General features: G+C 34.1%; 1 protein-coding gene and 1 pseudogene across 1 annotated transcript; both read right to left on the reverse strand.

Moving 5' to 3' along the window:
• Positions 1-226: 226 nt before the first annotated feature.
• On the reverse strand, positions 227-16,500 carry LOC120203016 (annotated as a pseudogene).
• A 1,601-nt stretch (positions 16,501-18,101) lies between these two features.
• Positions 18,102-21,422, reverse strand: LOC120203023 (argininosuccinate synthase, chloroplastic-like). Its single transcript, XM_039203387.1, has 10 exons — positions 21,322-21,422; positions 21,190-21,248; positions 21,006-21,087; positions 20,249-20,390; positions 20,033-20,081; positions 19,726-19,908; positions 19,340-19,414; positions 19,069-19,254; positions 18,855-18,943; positions 18,102-18,771 (listed from the first exon to the last, which is right to left on the reverse strand). The coding sequence occupies exons 1-10, from the start codon at positions 21,386-21,388 to the stop codon at positions 18,219-18,221; spliced, it is 1,485 nt and encodes a 494-aa protein (XP_039059318.1). The 5' UTR covers positions 21,389-21,422; the 3' UTR covers positions 18,102-18,218.
• Positions 21,423-23,238: the final 1,816 nt, after the last annotated feature.

Genomic DNA, 23,238 nt, shown 5'->3' on the forward strand with positions numbered 1-23,238 from the left:
GAAGAATCTAAAGAACCAGTGGTAGTTATTTAGTAGCAAAAAACAGTTAATATTTTCCCGGCAAATATTTTCCCGGCAAAAAAACTACCCTTATGGCATGATCTATATAGGCTTGATTCACCCTGTTCAAAATGTCACGAATTAATTTTTATTGATAAATTGTAATTTTATTTATTAAAACAATTAATGTTAACGGTGTAAACGTTTAATGTCAAATGATTTAGAATTATCTTTGAATAGATATCGGCTCCTTGGACTTCTTTTTCTTTTTAGTTTCACTTGCAGCAGCTCCTTCATCTTTGCTCTTCTTTTTCTTCTTCTTGGCTGTTCCTTCTTGCTCGGCCACATCCTCATTGACGCCGTTCGTTTTCTCTGCTCCGTGATCCTGCTCGTGCTCCATCTTTCTCTTCTATTTTTTCTTTTTCTTCTCCGGTTTACTGTCATCCTCGGGAGCATCTCCATTTGTAGCCGCAACTGGGGTGTCTTCGGGTTTCACTTTCTTTTTCTTGCTCTTTTCTTCTTCCATTTCTACATCTGCGTAACGCATGGTGATAGATGAGAACTTCAAAAGGAAATCAAATTTTTCGACTCTCGGGTTCGTCTTCGTTGTAATGAACATCTTAAAATGAGACATCATACATTTGAAATCGTGCAAAAGGAAAAGGATTCACAGATCCGAATACCTCTGTTTTGAGTATTCTCGATAGCAGACTTCATAACATCGATGTTTTTTCGAGGTGCAACGCCTTTGTCATAGAATTCAAGTCGTTCATCGACTTGTTCCCGCAATTTCTCCCAGAAAACAGTGGTGCCCCCCTCTGCAAGCAAGAGGAGTATCGATCGACTTTCAGGAAAACTTACAGCATGTGACGAAAAGAAACAAAAAGATGATGATCACCTACAAAACAATCCATGCGAGATGCAACGGAACATTTGTTTGCAAGATAGCGTGCCATCCGGCCATTGTTTTTAGCAGATGCTCGACCAATGAAAGATGAATGGAAACTAAGGCCATACTTAGGTGTGTTTCCTCGTGTTTTCAGTGCCCTGAAGCCAGCAGTCATCGTTCAGCTTAAAGAGGTGCATAATTTTATCAAGAACTCGTGTTCTCCACGCATTTTTACGACTCCACCAAGAATCTGAAGAGTGGAAGAGGGGCACTTTGCCAACTTTGTGAGATTATGATGCAGGGGATCCGAGACAGATGATGCTGAACTGTCAGATTGCACGTTGATGGCGCTGAGATACCATGAGTTGGCAGATCAGCGCAAAGGCGGGAATTGATTGTGACATGTTTCTCATTAGGGTCGTTTTGAGTATGTTTCAGTATTTTGGCCATAACTTTGGCTACAGGTGTCAGAATCGCGCATAAAACCCCAATCCGAAAAGCTCTTTTCGACGCGCACGCTCTCCACAGCTACGCTCCATGTGGCCTTTTTTTCAACCTCAAATTCTGCCGTTTTCCCCGCCAAATCACTAGATTTAGTTATTTTTTACTATTTATGGTAATATTTCGATTGTTAATTAGGAAGTCAATTTAAATCTGATTTAGGCCGGATTTTTGGGAGATTGCTTATTTTATTTCGAATTTCAATTTAGAGTGATTTTCGGGATTTTGCTATTTTTGGCAAAATTCGAATAAAGACGATTTTTTGCTATAACAGTCCGGCTTGTGGACTGCTTTTTGGATAGTTTTTGATTTTATAATATTTTATTAAACCCTAGAGACTTTTTTTCTCTGATTTTTGGGCGAATTTTCTCTTGTGAATCGTCTGTCGAAGCTAGCCTACAGGATAATCACTATTCTGTCTGGCGTCAGACTACCGGGAAGAGAGATCAACCGCGCCCCAGCAACTTCTCCGATCAATGATGCCAAATTTGGTGCAATGTCATTCATATTCGTCACTAAATAATCGTATAGATTCTTTCTGTACTCGGCAAGATTCATTACCCTATGAGCAAATAGCTGAACATTAATCAAATCAACCGGGGTCAAATCCTGTCCTGCAAAGGAGGGAAAAAAGTTAATAAATGGGGGCATGAGAAAATGAAGTTCAGCTGTGGTATAAGTACAAGAGGTCTACCCATTGATGCTTTGCCTGCTTCAAAGATTTCTTTCGCTTTGTCCTCGTCCCCGAGAATTTCAGTTAAGGCAGGGATGTGTTCTTCAGACAACTTCGACTTACACTCGATAAGCTTTGCAACTCTTGCATGGAGATAATTGTCATTGACAATCTTTACCAATTCGGGAAAATGCCATGAGTACCACTCCCTGCAGGAAGTAATCAATCGGAGGACATCCTTTATGTAAATCCATGCATATACTGGTTGTCATTGCACATTGAACCGGAAAAAATAGCCCGTTTCAAGGGTAAAGTAATAACGAACCTCACTCTCATGGAAAAGGAACTAATGTCCTTATCAAGAGTATCAAGAAGGAATTTTGCTTGAATGGCCGTATTGTCGACTCGATTGACGTCGAACTTCACTTTTGCTAGACTGTAACCGTGTGCCAGACCAAGCTGCGCTTTTTTCAAGTCCCCGGGCTACAAAGTTTTAAGAAAAACACACACCTGTAGCTGTCATCTTTAAAGAGAAATAAAGGAGAAACACAGTGTATGCAAACCTTTAAGTCCTTGATGAACTTATCAAAATGCAACCGCACACCATGAAGAAGCTCGAGAACAAACTCTCCGCTCTGGCATGTAATTTTAGTTGTTTCGGTGACGTGGGAACCAAGCTTAGGCTCTGCAACTCCAAGACTGAACTTCGATTTCTTGCCTACCCTGACTTTAGGGAGATTAAGCTCTAAAAAGCTCCTCAATTCATCCGTAATAAGCCCTACCAATGAGACCAGACGTAAACCAATGGCTAACCTAAATTACACAGCAAGAAACCTCAAATGAAATGGTAATCAGTTTCATCGTGTCGTCACCGTCTTTCAGTTGGGCCCCGGAATTGAGCTTCGACTTGAAAAATGTGGATTGGAGTCGCCACCGATCATTTATTTAAAACAAATGGGTTGATCGGATACCCTATTTCTTACCTGATCTGCGTCTTTCCAAAGATGTGTCGGGTTCGGGAGTCGGTTACGGTCAAAGAAGGATTAGCACCCTTGAACCGTCCTTTCGGTACTACGTAATTTCCAGTTGTCTTTGATTAAGAAAATTGCAAGTTAAATTAAAAGGTAAAATTTGATCCGAATTACTTACCCTTAATGAGTTTAGGGAAATACCCTTAAAAAATAAGATTTTAAAAGAAAATAATAATAAAAGAAAGTAACAAAATTAAAGAGTAAACTAAGGAAATAAAAGAAACCAATAATAATAAACATAAAATAATTGGATGGAAAAAAAATGAAATTGAATAAAATAAAATAAATGAAGATAAAATATATATACAAAAAGAATAAAAAAGGTAAAGTATTTTTTTAAAAAAAGAAAAATAATAATAAGAGCAAAGAAACTAAAAATATAATGAAAATAAATAAATAATATAAATAAAATAATAAAAAATATATATATAAAAATATAAAAATGTATGTATAATATAATAAAATACTAAATAGTAATAATAATAACAAATAAATGAAAAATAAATATACATATAATATTAACTAAAAAGATAGTAATCATAGAAATATAAAATAAAATAAAATAAGAATATATATATATAATGTTAGGAAAATATAGTAAAAAAACATAGTAAATAAGTAAACATAGATAAAATAATAATAATATAATATATATATAATAATAGGAAAATAATATAATATAACGTAAAGAAAAATGAAAAATTTTTTATAATAAATAAATAAATAAAATATAATTAAATATATACATATAAATAATAAGGGTTAAATTAAAATAAAAAATGAATTAGATATCAAAATTAAAAGTCAATCGAAGAAAAAACGACAAAACACGCAGATCCACACGGCCCGTTTATAAAAATCTGAATATTTTTCCAAAAACACAAGCCTCGGGGACTAGATCTACAAAAATAGATCTCGAAAATACCCCCGTTCATCGGTCAAAAACACTTCTCTCAGTTTTCTTTCGAAATCAAAACACAGCAAAAGTAAGGAAAATTAACATGCGAATGTATGAACTTTACCTTTCAAAATATAAATGCTTCGAAAAATGGCTACGAGTTGCTTGTAATTTTTTGCTTGGTATTTCGTATATCCTACTCCGAATGTGTTACAATAGTGACTTACAATGACTATTTATAATGCTTATTGATCTTATCTTTAGGAGTTTAAATAATAGTAGAACTCTATTCTATTTTTAGGAATTTGAATCCTAACAAAATTATATCCTATTTTTAGGAGTTTAAATCTTAGTAAGACGAAAATACAAAAAAGAAAATGGTTAGGGTAAAAATATATTGTTATGATGCAAATGCTAGAAAACAAACACAAAAGCAAAAGGATTAGTAAAATAAAAATAAAAATAAAATGACGAAAGAAAAAAACAAAAAAAATAAAATGGTTAGGGTAAAAATATCTTAGGTTTTGAAATGTGATTTTGGGGTAGGCTCTAATTCTCCATAGTTTCCCGGTTTAGGTTCTAAAAACGGTACCCGAGTTCTCCTTGTTGGTGCCCCATTGGGCTTGTCAGACCCTTAGTCCTAAACCCATCACAGGCTTATGTGGACTAAGTTAAACTCGAGAGGACACATTCCCTTATGCTCGCACAGTGAATAAATTCACACGAAGACATAAGGTATATGAATCCCGAAGGCTACTTGCTAGGTCTGCACGGTGAATAAATTCACACGAAAGCGTCGCTTTCACCCTTACTTAAAACAAGGTTTAGAGCTCGGGTATAGAGCCTTAAATGAAAAAGATTTAAAGGCTGAAATCACGAGAAAACGATTAGTATAACTATTTACTCGAAAATATAATCAAAAGTAAATAAAAAAGGATCGAAATGTTACCTTAAAATTTAAACTTACCCTTTTCGTTAAAAAGACAACTGAAATTACCTTAGTCTGACTCACTTACCTGTCCCCAGCGGAGTCGCCAAACTGTCGTCACCGTCTTTCGGTTGGGCCCCGGAATTGAGCTTCGACTTGAAAAATGTGGATTGGAGTCGCCACCGATCATTTATTTAAAACAAATGGGTTGATCGGATACCCTATTTCTTACATGATCTACGTCTTTCCAAAGATGTGTCGGGTTCGGGAGTCGGTTACGGTCAAGGAAGGATTAACACCCTTGAACCGTCCTTTCGGTACTACGTAATTTCCAGTTGTCTTTGATTAAGAAAATTGCAAGTTAAATTAAAAGGTAAAATTTGATCCGAATTACTTACCCTTAATGAGTTTACGGAAATACCCTTAAAAATAAAATTTTAAAATAAAATAATAATAATAAAAGAAAGTAACAAAACTAAAGAGTAAACCAAAGAAATAAATGAAACCAATAATAATAAACATAAAATAATTAGATGAAAAAAAATGAAATTGAATAAAATAAAATAAATGAAGATAAAATATATATACAAAAAGAATAAAAAATGTAAAGTGTTTTTAAAAAAAATAATAATAATAAGAGCAAAGAAACTAAAAATATAATGAAAATAAATAAATAGTATAAATAAAATAATAAAAAAATATATATAAAAATGTATGTATAATATAATAAAATACTAAATAGTAATAATAATAATAAATAAATGAAAAATAAATATACATATAATATTTACTAAAAAATAGTAATCATAAAAATATAAAATAAAATAAAGTAAGAATATATATATATATGTTGAAACATTTTAATATTTCGATATAACAAATTAAGTTAAATGGATTTTAAGATTTTCCAAATGATTTTCTAAGTATATTCGATATAACTATTCGAATATCAAAACATTACTCCAAATATTTCAAAAATCATTTTTGATCCTTACTTAAGTGTAAAATTAAGTTTTAATCATAAAACAATTTCAAAATAATTTTACAAAGTATTTCGAACCAATTCAAAGCCAAAAATTCCAGATTGCTCAGAGGGAACCGATTCCCCCCCATAGGAGGAACCGATTCCCCCCTGAATGGTTTGGCTCCGAGATTTCCAGAATGCTCGGAGGGAACCGATTCCCCCCTAGGGGGTACCGATTCCCCCCTGTTCAACGGTCGAAATATTTGAATTTTACACTTAGGGAACCGATTCCCTATGAGAGGGAACCGATTCCCCCCACGCTCCAAGCTGTTTTATTAAATGTTTTCACACTAAAACGGCTATAATATCTTCTCTAATCATCCCCAACGTTAAGAAGTGATCCAAGGTGTATTTAAACAAGTTCTGAAGCCCTTGATCAGAAAGAAAATTATAGAGAAACAAGAGAGAAAGCATCAAACACAAAGTTTGTGCAATTCAAGCCAATTTTCATTCAATATTCATTTTGCTTTCAAAGAACACTTATTGTGCTCATTTGTAATTTTCTTTGAGTGTTCTTTTCTTGTTCTAGAATTGTGCAAACATCTTACCTTGTGAGGTTTTCTTGTAAGTTTGCAAATTTGTAATCTTCTCTTTGAGAAAAGAGTGTTCTCAAGAGTTGGGGTATACTCTTGAGGGAATTGTAAGGTTATCTCTTTGGCCTCAAAAGAAAGAACAAATTAGTGAATTTGTTGGAAAATCCTTAGTGTGGATAGCTAAGGTAGTGGACGTAGACTTTGTTTGAGAAAGTCGAACCACTGTAAATCGCTGTGCAATTACTTTCAATTTTCTGCAAAAGCTTCCACAAAATTTTTATTGTCAATTCACCCCCCTCTTGGCCAATTTCGTCATTCAATTAACTCAACAATTGGCATCAGAGCCTAACTCATTTGAAGGTTTAATCGCCTCTTGAGTCGATCCGGGAAGAGTTACATCGATTACCAAGTCATCAATGGCCTCCACTTCAAACTTCGACTCCGGTCTCGATTCGATGCCCGTCAACAAGCCTCCTTTCTTCAATGGAGCTAACTACGCCTATTGGAAGAATAGAATGATGTACTTCATTCAAGCAAGTGACATGGGAGCATGGAATGCCGTAGAAGAAGGATACATTAAGCCTATCACTCATCCAAGGTTGTGGAGTGAAGGAGATACAAAAATGTTCCAGCTCAACTCCAAAGCCATCCATATTATCTTGTGTGCTCTTGGACCAGATGAATACGGAAGAGTTTCATCGTGTACAACCGCCAAAGAAATATGGGACAAGCTTCAAGTCACACATGAAGGTACCGATGAGGTAAAGAAATCAAAAATTAGTATTCTAACGCATAGCTATGAAAATTTCAGGATGAAACCAAATGAAGACATCAAAGCTATGACGGATAGATTTTCAACGATTGTCAATGGTCTCAAATCATATGGAGAGATCATCTCAAATGAAAAGCTTGTGAGGAAGTTAGTCTACTCCCTCCCAAAATCATGGCAATCAAAGAAGACGGCAATCATCGAGTCTAAGGACCTATCGTCCTTAACTCTTGAAGAACTTATCGGTTCACTCCTCACTCATGAGATGATGCTTGAAGATGAGGTGGACCTTGATAAAGTTGAAGAGACACCAAAGGAGAAGGAGAAGAAGAAAAACATTGGAGTTGCTCTCAAATCCACAAAAGATGAGAGTGATTCTAATAATGATGATGATGACGAGAAAATGGCATCGTTTGCCAAACGGTTCAAAAAAATGATGAGACCTTACCAAGGAAGAAAATTCAAACGAAACGAAGGCCTCAAAAATGAACCAAAAGAGAAGGACCCAATCATTTGCTATGAATGCAAAAAGCCGGGGCATGTCAAATATGATTGCCCACAATTGAAGAAAAAGGGTCAATCAAAGAATAAGCACAAGACTAATGTGGCTACATGGAGCGATGAAGAAGGTTCCGATGAAGAGGAACAAGAAGTAGCAAACTTGTGCTTGATGGCATTCGGGGAAGATTCTAAGGTAACCTCTAATTCATCCGATTTTGATGATTTATCTTATGATGAGTTATTTGAGGAGTACAATGGGTTGGCTTCGGATTATGAGAAATTGTTTTTAAAATATAAAAATGATGTTTCAAAATTGAAAAATGAAAACAAACTCATATCCAAAACCAACAACGATCTTGAAAGTAAAATAAAAAATTTGCAAATCAAACTAGAAGAGTTTGAAAAGAAAAATTTAGATTTGCAAAATTTACTTTCAAAGATCAATGATGATCATCAAAAGAAAATTGATGATCTTAAAACTTCTTTTGATAAAGTTGGAACAAAATATTTTGAAAAAGGTGGAAATTCAAAATCCAACTTTGTTAGAAAAAGTTTTAGAAACTACAATCATAGAGGTCCCCAAAGAACCTCTAATGGAAAAATCATTAGAAGTGTGTGGGTTCCTAAAGAACTCATTACTACTAAAGATAAAAATATCCTACACAAATGGATACCTAAGGGGACTAGGATTTTGGAAACTAATGAATATGGACCCAAAAGAATTTGGGTACCAAAAATCAAAAATTAATCTATGTTTGTAGGGAAAGGAGCATTGCTACAAGGCACGGGAAACAAATTCAAACTCATGGTACCTTGATAGTGGATGCTCAAGACATATGACCGGAGACAAAAACTGGTTCATTGAGCTTAACGCCAAAAATGGAGGAGAAGTGACTTTTGGAGACAATTCAAAAGGTCACATTGAAGGTATTGGTACAATAGGTAATACCTCTTCCATACAAATTAAGAATGTTTTATATGTGAATGGATTAAAGCATAATCTATTGAGTATTAGTCAATTATGCGATAAAGGATTCAATGTCTTATTTGAAATTAATGGTTGTAAAGTCATTGACATTGCATCTAATCGGATTATGCTTGTTGGTCATAGAATAGGAAACATTTACATGGTGCATTTAGATTCTATTGATATGACTAATTTATGCCTAGTTGCTAAGGATGAGCATGATAGTTGGTTATGGCATAGGAGACTAGGTCATGCTAGTATGAGTGTTTTGCAACGGCTAATTCAAGGTGATTTAGTTCGAGGGTTGCCTAAGCTTAAATTTGATAATGATAAAATCTGTGATGCTTGTGCTAAAGGAAAACAAAAACGAGTTTCTTTTAAATCTATTAATGATGTATCAACTAGTAAAGTATTACAATTGATCCATTTAGATCTTTTTGGGCCAACTAGAACTACTAGCTTGGGAGGAAAACAATATGCATTTGTCTTGGTAGATGACTATTCTAGATACACTTGGATTCTATTCTTAAGTACTAAAGATGAAGCATTAGAAAATTTCATCACATTTTCAAAAATAATCCAAAATGAAAAAGGTTACTCTATCACTAGTGTTAGAAGTGATCATGGAACTGAATTTGAAAATCTTGGATTTATTGAGTTTTGTAATTCTAATGGTATTAGCCACAATTTTTCAGCACCTAGAACCCCTCAACAAAATGGAGTTGTTGAGAGGAAAAATCGAACTTTAGAAGAAATGGCTAGAACCATGCTTTGTGAAAATAATTTGCCAAAATATTTTTGGGCGGAAGCCACAAATACCGCTTGTTATGTTGTGAATCGAGTAATGATTAGGCCAATTTTAAAGAAAACTCCATATGAAATTCTCAAAAATAAAAAGCCTAACATTAGCTATTTTCATCCTTTTGGATGTAAATGTTTTGTTTTAAACAACGGTAAAGAAAATCTTGGTAAATTTGATGCTAAAAGTGATGAAGGAATTTTTCTGGGTTATTCCTTAAATTTTAAAGCTTATCGTGTATTTAATAAAAGAACTTTAGTTGTAGAAGAGTCTATACATGTTGTTTTCGATGATAATCCCCTTCCGAGGAAGGATTCTTCTGTTAATGATGATGTAGGTATTGTACAAGCAAATGACGTTAGAAATGACGTTGGAGAATCATCATCAAAGGAAGAAACAAAAGATGAGGAAACTCATGATCCCCTCGAGAATCCAACCATTGAAGAAAGGGAAGTATCTTTTCCAAGAGAGTACAACTATGTCAAGGATGGTGAAATTATAGGTGATCCATCAAAAGGGGTAACTACTCGATCTTCTCTTTAAAATATCTGTAATTATGTTGCATTTATTTCATGCATAGAGCCTAAGAACATCAAAGAAGCATTAAAAGATGAACATTGGATTATGGCTATGCAAGAAGAATTAAATCAATTTGAGAGAAGTAAAGTATGGACATTAGTTGAAAGGCCTAGTAATAAATCTACTGTATGTACTAGATGGGTTTTTAGAAATAAACTTGATGAAAGTGGTAATATAGTGAGAAACAAGGCTAGACTTGTTGCTCAAGAGTATACTCAAGAAGAGGGCATAGACTACGATGAAACATACGCTCCCGTAGCTAGGATGGAAGCAATTAGAATGTTATTGGCATTTGCATGTTTCAATGAATTTAAATTATATCAAATGGATGTTAAAAGTGCATTTTTAAATGGTTTTATAAAAGAAGAAGTGTACGTGGAACAACCTCCAGGTTTTGAAGATTCAAATTTTCCGGATCATGTTTTAAAATTGACAAAAGCTCTTTATGGTTTAAAACAAGCTCCTAGAGCTTGGTATGAAAGATTGTCAAATTTTTTAATTGAAAAAGATTTTTTAAAAGGAAAGGTTGACACTACATTGTTTTTAAAGAGAAAAGGTAAAGATTTATTAGTAGTTCAAATTTATGTTGATGATATAATATTTGGCTCTACTAATGATGTTCTTTGCCAAGAATTTTCTAAACTAATGCAAAGTGAGTTTGAGATGAGCATGATGGGGGAGCTCTCATTTTTCTTGGGACTCCAAATCAAGCAAAGAAAAGATGGCATCTTCATTAATCAAGCTAAGTACGTCAAAGATATGCTCAAGAAATTTGGACTGGAAAATGGGAAACCTCATAACACTCCAATGAGCTCTTCAACAAAGCTTGACTTAGATGAAGAAGGTAAATGTGTAGATGTTAAATTATATAGGTCAATGATTGGCTCTTTGCTTTATCTAACTGCAAGTAGACCAGACATTATGTTTAGTGTTTGCTTATGTGCTAGATTTCAATCATGTCCTAAGGAATCACATTTACTAGCTGTTAAGAGAATCTTTAGATACCTTAAGGACACTCCTAGTTTAGGACTTTGGTATCCTAGAGACTCTAGCTTTAGCTTGCATGCTTTTTCTGATGCGGATTATGGAGGATGCAAATTAGATATGAAAAGCACCTCCGGTACTTGCTAATTCCTTGGAAATATGCTGATTTCTTGGTTTTCAAAGAAACAAAATTGTGTTGCATTATCTACCACTGAAGCCGAATACATTTCAGCTGGTAGTTGTTGTGCACAAGTTTTATGGATGAAACAACAACTTTTTTGATTATGGAATTGAAGTAGGTACTATTTCTATCAAGTGTGACAATACTAGTGCTATTTGTCTCACTAAAAATCCCATCCAACACTCTAGAACTAAGCACATTGAAATAAGACATCATTTCATTAGAGACCATGTCACTAAGGAAGATGTAGTTCTAGAATTTGTTGATACTTTGCACCAATTAGCAGATATCTTTACAAAACCCTTAGACAAGGAAAGATTTTGGACACTTAGGAGAGAATTAGGTTTGACCAACCTATCTTCACTTAGTGTTTAAAATAATTTTAGCACTTTTAATAAATCTTGAAAAATGCTTATAATAATAATTTTTGATTGCATTCTTGCTATTAGTTAGGGGGAGTTTGTGATTCTTAATGAAAATTAATTTTATGTTCAAAAAATCAATTAAAGATTAATTTAATTATTTGAACATAATTAATGTTTGATATATGAGTTGCCAATACCACTAGAAAAGATTAATTTAGCATTTTGTGCTTAAAAAATCGGATTTTAGCATTTTTGGTGCAGAGGGAATCGATCCCCCCCTGAGGGAACCGATTCCCCCTTTGAAGGGGAACCGATTCCCCCCACAGGGGAATCGATACCCCCTGGGGTTCTGTTAAAATCGACAGAACACCCCCAAAATCCCAAACCCTCATTTTCTTCTCTCTTCCGCCGTTTTTCACCTCCTACACCCTCAAATCTCCATTTTTGTCTCAAATCGACGATATTAATCGGAATTTACTTCATATATCATCTTCTAAACCTGTTGAAATCATTAAAGTCGTGCAAACAACATCTAAATCCCCTTAATCTTCATCTTTCAAGGTAATTTTTCTAAACTCTTTATTTCATTATTTTTGAACATAGGATTAGTTTTAATTAGTTCTAGATTGAAATAGTGATCGGTCATTGATTATTTAGTGATTAGAAACTAGATGTTACAACTAATTTCATCAAAAACACAAGAATTTTTCAAATTTTTTAATTTTCGAAATAAAAAAAATTGTTATTTTTCAAATTATTGTGTTTTGATTAAATTATGTTGTTATTATGAAAACTATACATATATTGTTTCTCAAAACCATATTTTTCAAAAGTTTCTCAAAAAATTTGGCCATTAGGATTGATTTAGAGAACCTTGAAATATTGAGGACTCAATTGAGTTTTGGGATTAATTGAGTTGCATACATTTGTTTTAAAATTGCAGGTTATTCTATCTATTCCGATTTCCTTCACCATGTCAAATCCTAAACGTCCTAGGTCTTCATCTAGTCGTTCTAGTCGTCAACCAAATCCACCTCCAAATCCTCCTTCTATTCCAATTTCTAATCCCAATTCCACTGATCCTAACTTGACTATTCAAAATTCGTGTTTTAATCATCCTGGATCTAGAAATCACCGATTTTGGTATTATCAATATTTCGATTCTTACAAAATCCGGGAAGAACGTATTCCTTCTCGTCAAGCTATGTTAGCTATCGATTTTAAATATCTTCCCATTTTACAAGAATGGAAATTTGATAAACTATTTGATCTTGAACCCATCGTTTACCATCAACTTGTTCGTATATTCTACTCTAATGCCGTATGTGTTAAAAACCAAGCTGAAACCGAAACCATAGGAATTCGTTCCTACCTTCTAGGACAATTCTTATATATTGACCCGGCATATATAGCCAATACATTTGGATTAGATAATGATGGTATCTCGAATGAAAAACAAATTTTAGGTTCTCGTTATAAAAGAAGAGATAGTGCGAGTGTCTTAGACCTACATGAGCGTTTTCTTCATCTAATGATTTCTTGGTGGTTTCGACCATCCGGAGGTCGTTATTCTACTCTTAGAGCTTTGGATCTTTGGTGGTTACATTGTTTCGAAAACCGTATTAAAATTAACCTACCTCAGATTATTTTTGCTGAAATTGTTGAAACCGTAAATCTTGTTCCTAACAAGAAACACTGTTCATCTCTAGTTTACGGTTGCTTTTTGAGTAATCTGTTTTCCAAAGCTGGGCTTAGAGTCGGTCTAGATGCCGTTTTTCCTCTTAAGAAACAAATAATTCTTCTTTCCTTAACGAGAGCGGGATGTGTAAAGGACAAAGAAACCGGTGAATGGGTTCGTTCTTCTACTCCGGGAGCTAGTTCTTCACAAGCTCCACCCGAGGCTGACGAAGATCCCGAGTTTGAACAATTAATGAGGGATATTGATGAAGCTGAAGAAGAACCTGAACAACCCGAAGAGCAGCCCGAGGAGCAAGCACAACAAACGCATCAAATGCCTCCATATTTTCAATCCTTTATGGAGACATTCGATTTCCGATACGCTACCATGGACTCGCGCTTTTCCTCTATAGAGTCTCATTTATCCACAATGGAAGCTCAACAATTAGAGATTCTTCGGGAGATGCGTGCAAACAATGAATCAACCAACGCTTGTATCAATGAACTCACACACGAGATGGCCGCTATGCGAGCCCGTTTTCCTCCTACCGATCCGGATGCTTAATTTTATGTTTATCTTTAAAACTTTGAACAAAATGAATATTGTTTCAACATTTTGAATTGTTTGATTTTGTGGATTGTTGGATTTTGGATTTATGAATGGTGTGAACTTTTATGTTTGGTGTGTTTTATTCATTTTTGCATCATTTACATTATCATTAGCAATATGACCAATTTTGCCATATCACATTATTTATAAATATTGATTTATGAAACTAATGGCTAACCTCTCTTTTGATTGTGATCTTAGCAGCTTAAGCTTATAATTAATAAATCAATTGGCTAAATGATTTTCAAAACCTTGTTTTACAATGTCTTTTTGATTTAACAAAAAGGGGGAGAAGAATAAGAAGAATAAGTGTTAAATGTTTTACATAATAAATTGAAGTAGTGTTAAAGTAAGGGGGAGTAAATGTTTTACATAAGAAGAATAAGAAGTAGTGTTAAAGTAAGGGGGAGTAATTTCAAAACTTGATTTCAAAAATCTTAAAATTACTAAAATGTTTTGTTATATCAAAAAGGGGGAGATTGTTGAAACATTTTAATATTTCGATATAACAAATTAAGTTAAATGGATTTTAAGATTTTCCAAATGATTTTCTAAGTATATTCGATATAACTATTCGAATATCAAAACATTACTCCAAATATTTCAAAAATCATTTTTGATCCTTACTTAAGTGTAAAATTAAGTTTTAATCATAAAACAATTTCAAAATAATTTTACAAAGTATTTCGAACCAATTCAAAGCCAAAAATTCCAGATTGCTCAGAGGGAACCGATTCCCCCCCATAGGAGGAACTGATTCCCCCCTGAATGGTTTGGCTCCGAGATTTCCAGAATGCTCGGAGGGAACCGATTCCCCCGTAGGGGGTACCGATTCCCCCCTGTTCAACGGTCGAAATATTTGAATTTTACACTTAGGGAACCGATTCCCTATGAGAGGGAACCGATTCCCCCCACGCTCCAAGCTGTTTTATTAAATGTTTTCACACTAAAACGGCTATAATATCTTCTCTAATCATCCCCAACGTTAAGAAGTGATCCAAGGTGTATTTAAACAAGTTCTGAAGCCCTTGATCAGAAAGAAAATTATAGAGAAACAAGAGAGAAAGCATCAAACACAAAGTTTGTGCAATTCAAGCCAATTTTCATTCAATATTCATTTTGCTTTTAAAGAACACTTATTGTGCTCATTTGTAATTTTCTTTGAGTGTTCTTTTCTTGTTCTAGAATTGTGCAAACATCTTACCTTGTGAGGTTTTCTTGTAAGTTTGCAAATTTGTAATCTTCTCTTTGAGAAAAGAGTGTTCTCAAGAGTTGGGGTATACTCTTGAGGGAATTGTAAGGTTATCTCTTTGGCCTCAAAAGAAAGAACAAATTAGTGAATTTGTTGGAAAATCCTTAGTGTGGATAGCTAAGGTAGTGGACGTAGACTTTGTTTGAGAAAGTCGAACCACTGTAAATCGCTGTGCAATTACTTTCAATTTTCTGCAAAAGCTTCCACAAAATTTTTATTGCCAATTCACCCCCCTCTTGGCCAATTTCGTCATTCGATTAACTCAACAATATATAACGTTAGGAAAATATAGTAAAAAACATAGTAAATATAGATAAAAAATAATAATATAATATATATATATAATAGAAAAATAATATAATATAACGTAAAGAAAAATGAAAAAAAATATAATAAATAAATAAATTAAATTAAATTAAATATATACATATAAATAATAAGGGTTAAATTAAAATAAAAAATGAATTAGGGGTCAAAATTAAAAGTCAATCGAAGAAAAAACGACAAAACACGCGGATACACACGACCCGTTTATAAAAATCCGAATAGTTTTTCAAAAACACAAGCCTCGGGGACTAGATCTACAAAAATAGATCTCGAAAACGCCCCCGTTAATCGGCCAAAAACACTTCTCTCAGTTTTCTTTCGAAATCAAAACACAGCAAAGGTAAGGAAAAATAACATGCGAATGTATGAACTTTACCTTTCAAAATATAAATGCTTCGAATAATGGCTACGAGTTGCTTGTAATTTTTTGCTTGATATTTCTTATATCTTCCTCTGAATGTGTTACAATAATGAATTACAATGACTATTTATAATGTTTGTAGATCCTATCTTTAGGAGTTTAAATAATAGTAGAACTCTATCATATTTTTAGGAGTTTGAATCTTAATAAAATTTTATCATATTTTTAAAAATTTAAATCTTAATAGGACGAAAATGTGTGTTTACACATCGTATCTTCCTTTAGCTAGTATTTTGAAAAGACTAAACCTAAATCAACTAAACAACCTTACAAAAATGGCAGAATCTTTTATTTCAAGCAAACCCCAAACCAAGACAACAACAAAACATAAAAACTTAAACAAAACCCAGAAGCTTGAAAGAAAAGAAAGACTTCGTTAATACCTTCGGAAACAGAGTTGCATTGGTTGAGGCCGTCAATGGCGGACTCAAAAGGTTGAAAAGCAGTGAGTTGAACCACCTTACCGAACCGGTTCAGATCGGCGACCGAGTTCCTAACAGCCTCTGTGTTTTGACCGATTTCATCGAGCCCCTGGACCTGGAATAGACCATACCCAGAAGATGACTCGTACAACAAGTAAAGAGCCATTGAATCAAAGGCTCCAAAATAATCAAATCAACTGAAAAATTGGCGGGGTCTTTGGATTGAGGTCTTAGGAGATAAGAAAGGAGGCTAGAAATTAGGGTAAATTAGGCTAAAAATTGGGGTCTTTATTTTTATAAAGATATGGATTTGGTCCCATTTATTTTTATGAATATCAATCGAGTCCTTCCTTATTCGACTGATGCTCCAAATCTAGAAATTAGGATAGTCTTTCTTGAAGAAAAATATTATTGCTGAATTATCAAAATATTTTTATGACTTCGTAATGGTTTCAAAATATATTAGGGTAAATTATGTGTTTAGTACCTAAACTTTTAATTTTGAAAAAATTATATTTAACATTTAGTTTTTGTTTTGTTATTTTTATGGATAAATTATATCATTCATCACTAAACTATCTTCTCAATTCTATTTTGGTCACTAAAGTTTAAATCCTTTTAATTTGATTTCTTAACTTTCAAGATACTCATAATTTAATCACTCTAACTTTCAATTTTTTAATTATATATTAATAAAATAATAATAAATAATGCCATCTCACAAAAATTATTAATAAAATAAATTAGAGTGTTTAAAATAGGAGCAATTTGAGAGTTCAGGAGTTAAATTGAAAGTTTTTAAACTTTAGTAACAATAGGAGTGAGAAGATAATTGAGTGATGAATAATATAATTTACCCATTAAAAATACACTGTCGTTTAAGATTCTAACGCGATGTACTAAAGTGAAACGAAATCTAAAAATTTAGATATTAAAACGGATTAAAATTGATAATTTAAGTATTAAACACATAATTTAGCTAAAATATTATTATTATTATTATTATTATTATTATTATTATTTTATTAATCTAAGGTTATTACAAAGTATTATCTATTCTAAACACTCTCAACAATTTCACAATAAACGTTGAATTAACTTGCAGAAGCCGTTGATGCTCAAACTCATGATCTCTAGAAACAACGATTCATTTAACCACTGAGACAAGTTGATTCGTGCATCTAAAATATTATTATTAAAAGCTGGTGTATATGTCAAAAGTTCAGTGTGGACAAATTTTTATTTATCGTAATTTTAAAATTGTTCAGTTTAAAAGAAACTTTAGAAATATGATAAAAAAAATTGTCCAATTAACGATGTTTTCTAAAATTTAAAAAAGAAAAAAAAAAGTTCATATATTGATTGCTATATTATATGAGAGATAATGACGTTAAAAACAATCGTATGCATCATTACTCTCTTTTCAAATTGATCCCTAAATTTTTAAATATTTCAATTTCATCCTTAAGCTATGAATATATTTCAAATTAGTCTTCAAGCTTTTGAACATTTCATTTTTATCCCCAAACCGTGACCTTTATTCTAAATTAATCCCTGAACTTTTTGAATATTTCAATTTTATCAAGTTATATTATTTTGCGTTTGGAAAAAAAATTAAAATTTAGGTTAAAAAATGGTTGAAACGGATTAAATGTTTGGATGAATTTGGAGATAAAATTGGAAGATCTAAAAGTTTAGGGACCAAGTTATAAATATTTTTGAATTTTAGAAATATAGAAATAAAAGTGATTTTGCTCTTAAGCTCCCATATTAATCTAAAACCGATAACTGAAATTCAAATGATGTGTCAAAACTTGATACATTGACAATACACCACTATTAAGTTAAGCCCTGAAATTCCACACACTGGTACAAAAAAGAAAGCACTTAGATACCCTTCTTAAGCATTGCCCTGACCCTCATCGGAAGACCATAGAGGCGAATAAACCCGGCTGCGTCGGCTTGATCATATATGTCCCCGCTCTCGAAGGAGGAGATATCCTCCCGGTACAAGCTATAGGGACTGGTCCGGCCAGTTACGCAAACCGATCCTTTGTATAGTTTCAAAGTAACGGAACCGGTGGTGGTTCCAGTGATCTTCTCCATAAACGCATCCATGGACTCACGGAGGGGGTCGAACCACCTTCCTGCATAAACTAGCTCGGCGTACTTGAGGGCAAGTGAGTCTTTAACTTGAATGGTTTCGCGATCGAGGGTTAGAGTCTCCAGTTCACGCACGGCGTTGAATAGGATGGTACCGCCGGGAGTTTCGTAGACTCCGCGACTCTTCATACCAACAAGCCGGTTTTCAACCAGATCGATACGACCGATCCCATGTCTGCAGCCGATTTCATTGAGCTCAGCGAGAAGAGAAGCCGGCGAAAGAGTCTTTCCATTAAGTGAAACAGGGATGCCTGAATCAATTCCGATTTCCACGTATCTGTAGACATTGTGCGTGTGAAGAGCTGTTAAATTGACACGCAACACATGAAAAATCAATGAGAAGCAGCAGGTAAAACATACTCAGGTTGATTAGGAGCATCTTCCGGGTCAACACTCATCATGTACATATCTTTCTTAGGTTCATTTGCTGGATCCTCCAAGATATCTCCCTTCAATGCCAAGATTGATTAATATCGACGAGAAACAAACAGAATCGTGTTAGGTCTAGCAAAGGAGCTTATAGAAAGACTGAAGCGCCAACAAGAAACAGACAAATAAGGCTTAGTTACCGAACCTCGTGGCTTAAGTGCCATAAGTTCCTGTCTCTGCTGTATATCGATTTCTTTGTCACCGGAACAGGCACATTATGCTTCTTAGCATATTCAATAGCATCTTCTCTCCCTGTAATGTCCCATTCTCTCCAAGGAGCCACAACGTTTAATTCGGGATTTAGAGCAAAGAATGTAAGCTCAAACCGAACCTGGACGAATAATATATTGGTAAATATCTTTTTCTAAAGAAACACAAACAATTAATCACAACAAAGGTTTGGTTGAAAGGCATGCCTGATCATTTCCTTTCCCTGTGCATCCATGAGAAACAGCATCAGCACCGACCTCTTTTGCAACATCCACCATGGCCTGTCATAAAAAGAAAATGCAGTTAAAATTAAAGATATTGCAGAAGAACACAACACTCTGTTATTAACTGGGGATCATGCATTATCTATCACTATATCACAATAATCTTGTCATGGAAGAGGTTGGATTTGCTAACACCTATTTGATTTCCTCAATTAACAAACCTTAATCACATTCGAAGTAAAAGTAAAATAGGATCCCGGCAAATGAAGTACAAGTCGCAGTTCACAGGTAGCATGTTATGAATATTCTAATAAGAGCTTCAAGTGTTATGCTTGAATGAATGTATAAATACCGAAACAGATAGTAACCTTCGCAATAACCGGCCGGGCCATTGAGGTCCCCAACAAGTATTTCCTTTCGTAAACGGCACCAGCTCGCAAACAAGGAAATATATAGTCTCTCACAAATTCCTCCTTTAAGTCCTTAACTACTAACTTGCAAGCACCACTTGCCTTGGCCTTTTCTTCCAGACCATCCAACTCCTTTATTCCCTGCAAAATTTTGAAATGGCATATAAATTATGAATGTAATAAGATGGCATTATAAACATAAACCGCATAATAAAAGAACCTAGAGTGAATCAAACTGCTTAGCAAACCTGTTACTCCCACTTACTTGGCCAACATCGGCGGTGAAGCAAACAACCTCACAACCATAATTCTCCCTGCAAAAGAAAAATGCTGAAATCAGAGGTTTCATAAGCATGTCTCAATGATCGAGAAAAACTAATCATAAAACTTGTGCTTCGAGAATAATGATAGAACAGTGGTAACTCTTTTGACCAAGAAAATGGATAGTATTAGTATCTATAAGATAAAACAGTAAAACTACCTCAGCCATGGAACAATAACAGAAGTGTCTAAGCCACCACTGTAGGCTAAAACAACTTTGTTTAACTTGCCTCGCAGTCCTCCACCCTTTGTAGCTTTGGAAGATTCTGTCCCTGTGTCGCTTGACAAAACAGCTCGAATCCCTGCAAATTTACAAGGAAAAATGCATATGTAACCGAAACAACTTGGAACTAAAATGCAATAGTGAAAAATATCTCAGAAGATATGCAAGATGAAATATCCAACAACAGAGGCCGAATACAGACATCAAAATAGAATAAATTATACTAAAGTTCCCCGCAGGTAGGACAAACAGAACAAGCAAAAACAACAAATGATGCATATGAAACCGAAACGAACTAAATTTCAACAGTGAAAGTATCTCAGAAGATATGCAAGATGAAATATCCAAATTCCAACAATGAAGGCCGAATACAGAAAGCAAAATAGAAGAAATTCTACTAAAGTTTCCCGCAGCTATGACAAACAGAACAAGCAAAAACAACATAAAATGCATATAGAACCGAGACAATTTGGAACTAAAATACAATAGTGAAAACATCTAAGAAGATATGCCAGACGAAAGATCAACAACAGAGGCCGAATACAAAACGCAATATAAAAGAAATTCTTCTGAAGTTTCTCGCAGGTAGAACAAACAGAACAAGCAAAAGCAACATGCAAAATCCAAAAGAAGAGAAGGGGGTCATCCCTATGGTACAAAAAAGACCGAATAATCGAGCAACGTTAACCCTCACCTTGTTTCTTAGGTGTTATAGAGATGGAACCATTGTTGCTTGCAATAGCATGACCATGAAGTGAACTAGATTTTCCACTTAACTGTCAATGAAATTTAACAAAGCACATTTCGAACAGCGGATTGTAAGAGAAAACCACAAACAATTGGAAGAACCCAGAAAGGGGGCAGGATTTTGATATTACCTCTCGGAGAGACGAAAACTTCCTGGAGCAGATCAAATTATCAGGGCTGGACAATGTATCTGCAAAATACTGAACTTTTAACGAAAATGAAGCGAAGAAGACATAAAAGCTTGGAATGCAAAGTAGAATTACTTCTTTTGGGGCCGTAAGAAGCGAGATTAACGGACGAAGCTGGTGAAATAGCCTTGAGTTGAGCCATCTTTAGGCGTAGAAACAACGGCAGTTACACTAGGGTTTTTGGTTTTAAGGGAATCAGTGGCAATGGACGTTGCGTTTTGTCATAGGATATTGATTTGTCACTTTCATGGATTCGAAGAAGCAGCCCTGTCCCACCCGCCAGCGCCTGAAGGCCCAACGCGAGCGAATTGATTCATCCAACCTAAAACTTTATAGGGTAAACAACCGTTTAGTATTAAACTATCACTTTTAGTCCGTTTTAATATCTAAAATTTTATTTTCTTTAAAATCATATCTAATGTTTAGTTTTTATTTTATTTTATTTTAGTACCCCATCATTATAAACTTAACGGACGGGTTCGTAGAATGTTGCGTCTACAGTTATCGACTATTGCATCTATCGACCGATGAAGCTCATACTGTCCAACACGCACCTTTTTAGACCACTTGAAAGCTATTTCGGGCTTCGTTTCACCGGAAAACGCCTTATTCTTCCCAAATCAACGATTGTGTAACATCTGCAATACCGGGTTAGTGACCAAATTGTAAAGTTTCAGAATTTGGTGACTAAAGTATAAGAATGAAATAGTTCAATGATTATTGGATATATATGATGAAGGTTAATTAGTAATTATTAAAGGAAATTAAGGGTTAAATGGTCATTTGACCAGAAAGATTTTTATCTTTCTTTTAAAGGTGATATAAACGTGGGAAGGGTGAGAAGAAAAGAAAGTTCTGGAGCTGAGTCATTTCCTTCCTCCTCTCTTCCCGTATGCTCCATGGCAAAGGTAAGTTTAATTTCAGTTGGTTAATTCTTGAGTTTTAAGCTTAGTTTTGATTATTTGGGTATTAAATAAGCTTAAGGAAAGCTTATATGGGATTTAAACAATAAGATAAAGGAATTATGAAGGAATTTGCAATATGAGTTTTAAGATGAAATTTTGATATGGTATGGTTGTTGAAGTTTTATGGATGAATTTGACTTGTCATCAATCTAATTAAGAAGTATGAAGTGTTAGAATTGGAATTAGAACACAATGAAAATTTGGTATGATTCTTGAATCTCATATGGAAGATAGGATTTTGAGGTTTAAGATGAAATAAATGAATATAGATTGGTTTAAGTATGTGTACTAGAGTTAAGAATGAAAAGGGGATGATATATGAAGTGTTTGAGAGGAAATGAAGTAATTTTTGAGTTAAAAATATGATTTCTGGGCAAGGGGAATCGGTACCCATTCAAGGGGAACCGATACCCCTTCAAACGAACAAAAATTTCCAGAATGTCATGAGGGAATCGATACCCCCTTAGTAGGGAACCGATTCCCCCTAAAGGAAAAATGTGAATATTGGTTTAATAAGTTCGTTTAAGTTGCTAGTATCCAATTACAAGGTGTAGGTATCTAATGATTGCCTCAAAATGTACATTTATGTAGATTCTGCGCGTAAAGCAATTCCGGAACATTTGGCAAGTAAGATCGATCAAGGGAAAGATAAGAGATTGAAATTGACTAGTGAGGCCAAGGTGAGTGCATACTAGTGACATGTAGTGTTTAATGGAAATAAGACTTGCGATGAGTCTATTTTCTAGAGTAATATGCATGAAGTCATAGACATGATTATGTGTTGGTTATAACTATATGTGATTATATGTATTACATTGATTGTATGTATGCATGACTAAAGATAATGATATGATTTGTATATGCTATATGATTTATGTAAGACTTTATTATGTAATAATGGAAGAACATGGAATAAGTTATATGATAGAGTCATAAGAAATGAAATGAACATGAGAGAATAAGATAATCAAGTATAAGTCATATTATATGGTATAAGTGATTATACGAGAAATGTTAGGAGACTCTA

The sequence above is a fragment of the Hibiscus syriacus genome, unplaced genomic scaffold (genome assembly GCF_006381635.1).
Source record: "Hibiscus syriacus cultivar Baekdansim isolate YM2019G1 unplaced genomic scaffold, ASM638163v2 tig00009013_pilon, whole genome shotgun sequence".
NCBI classification, from domain to species: Eukaryota; Viridiplantae; Streptophyta; class Magnoliopsida; order Malvales; family Malvaceae; genus Hibiscus; species Hibiscus syriacus.

Excerpts from the sequence above, each read along its gene's own strand:
- LOC120203023 (XM_039203387.1), bottom strand. The coding sequence starts at position 21,388 with ATGGCTCAACTCAAGGCTATTTCACCAGCTTCGTCCGTTAATCTCGCT. Across the intron at positions 21,249-21,321 it reads TTCTTACGGCCCCAAAAGAA|ATACATTGTCCAGCCCTGAT; the intron begins GTAATTCTACTT and ends AGTATTTTGCAG. Across the intron at positions 19,909-20,032 it reads TCACCGCCGATGTTGGCCAA|GGAATAAAGGAGTTGGATGG; the intron begins GTAAGTGGGAGT and ends AAAATTTTGCAG.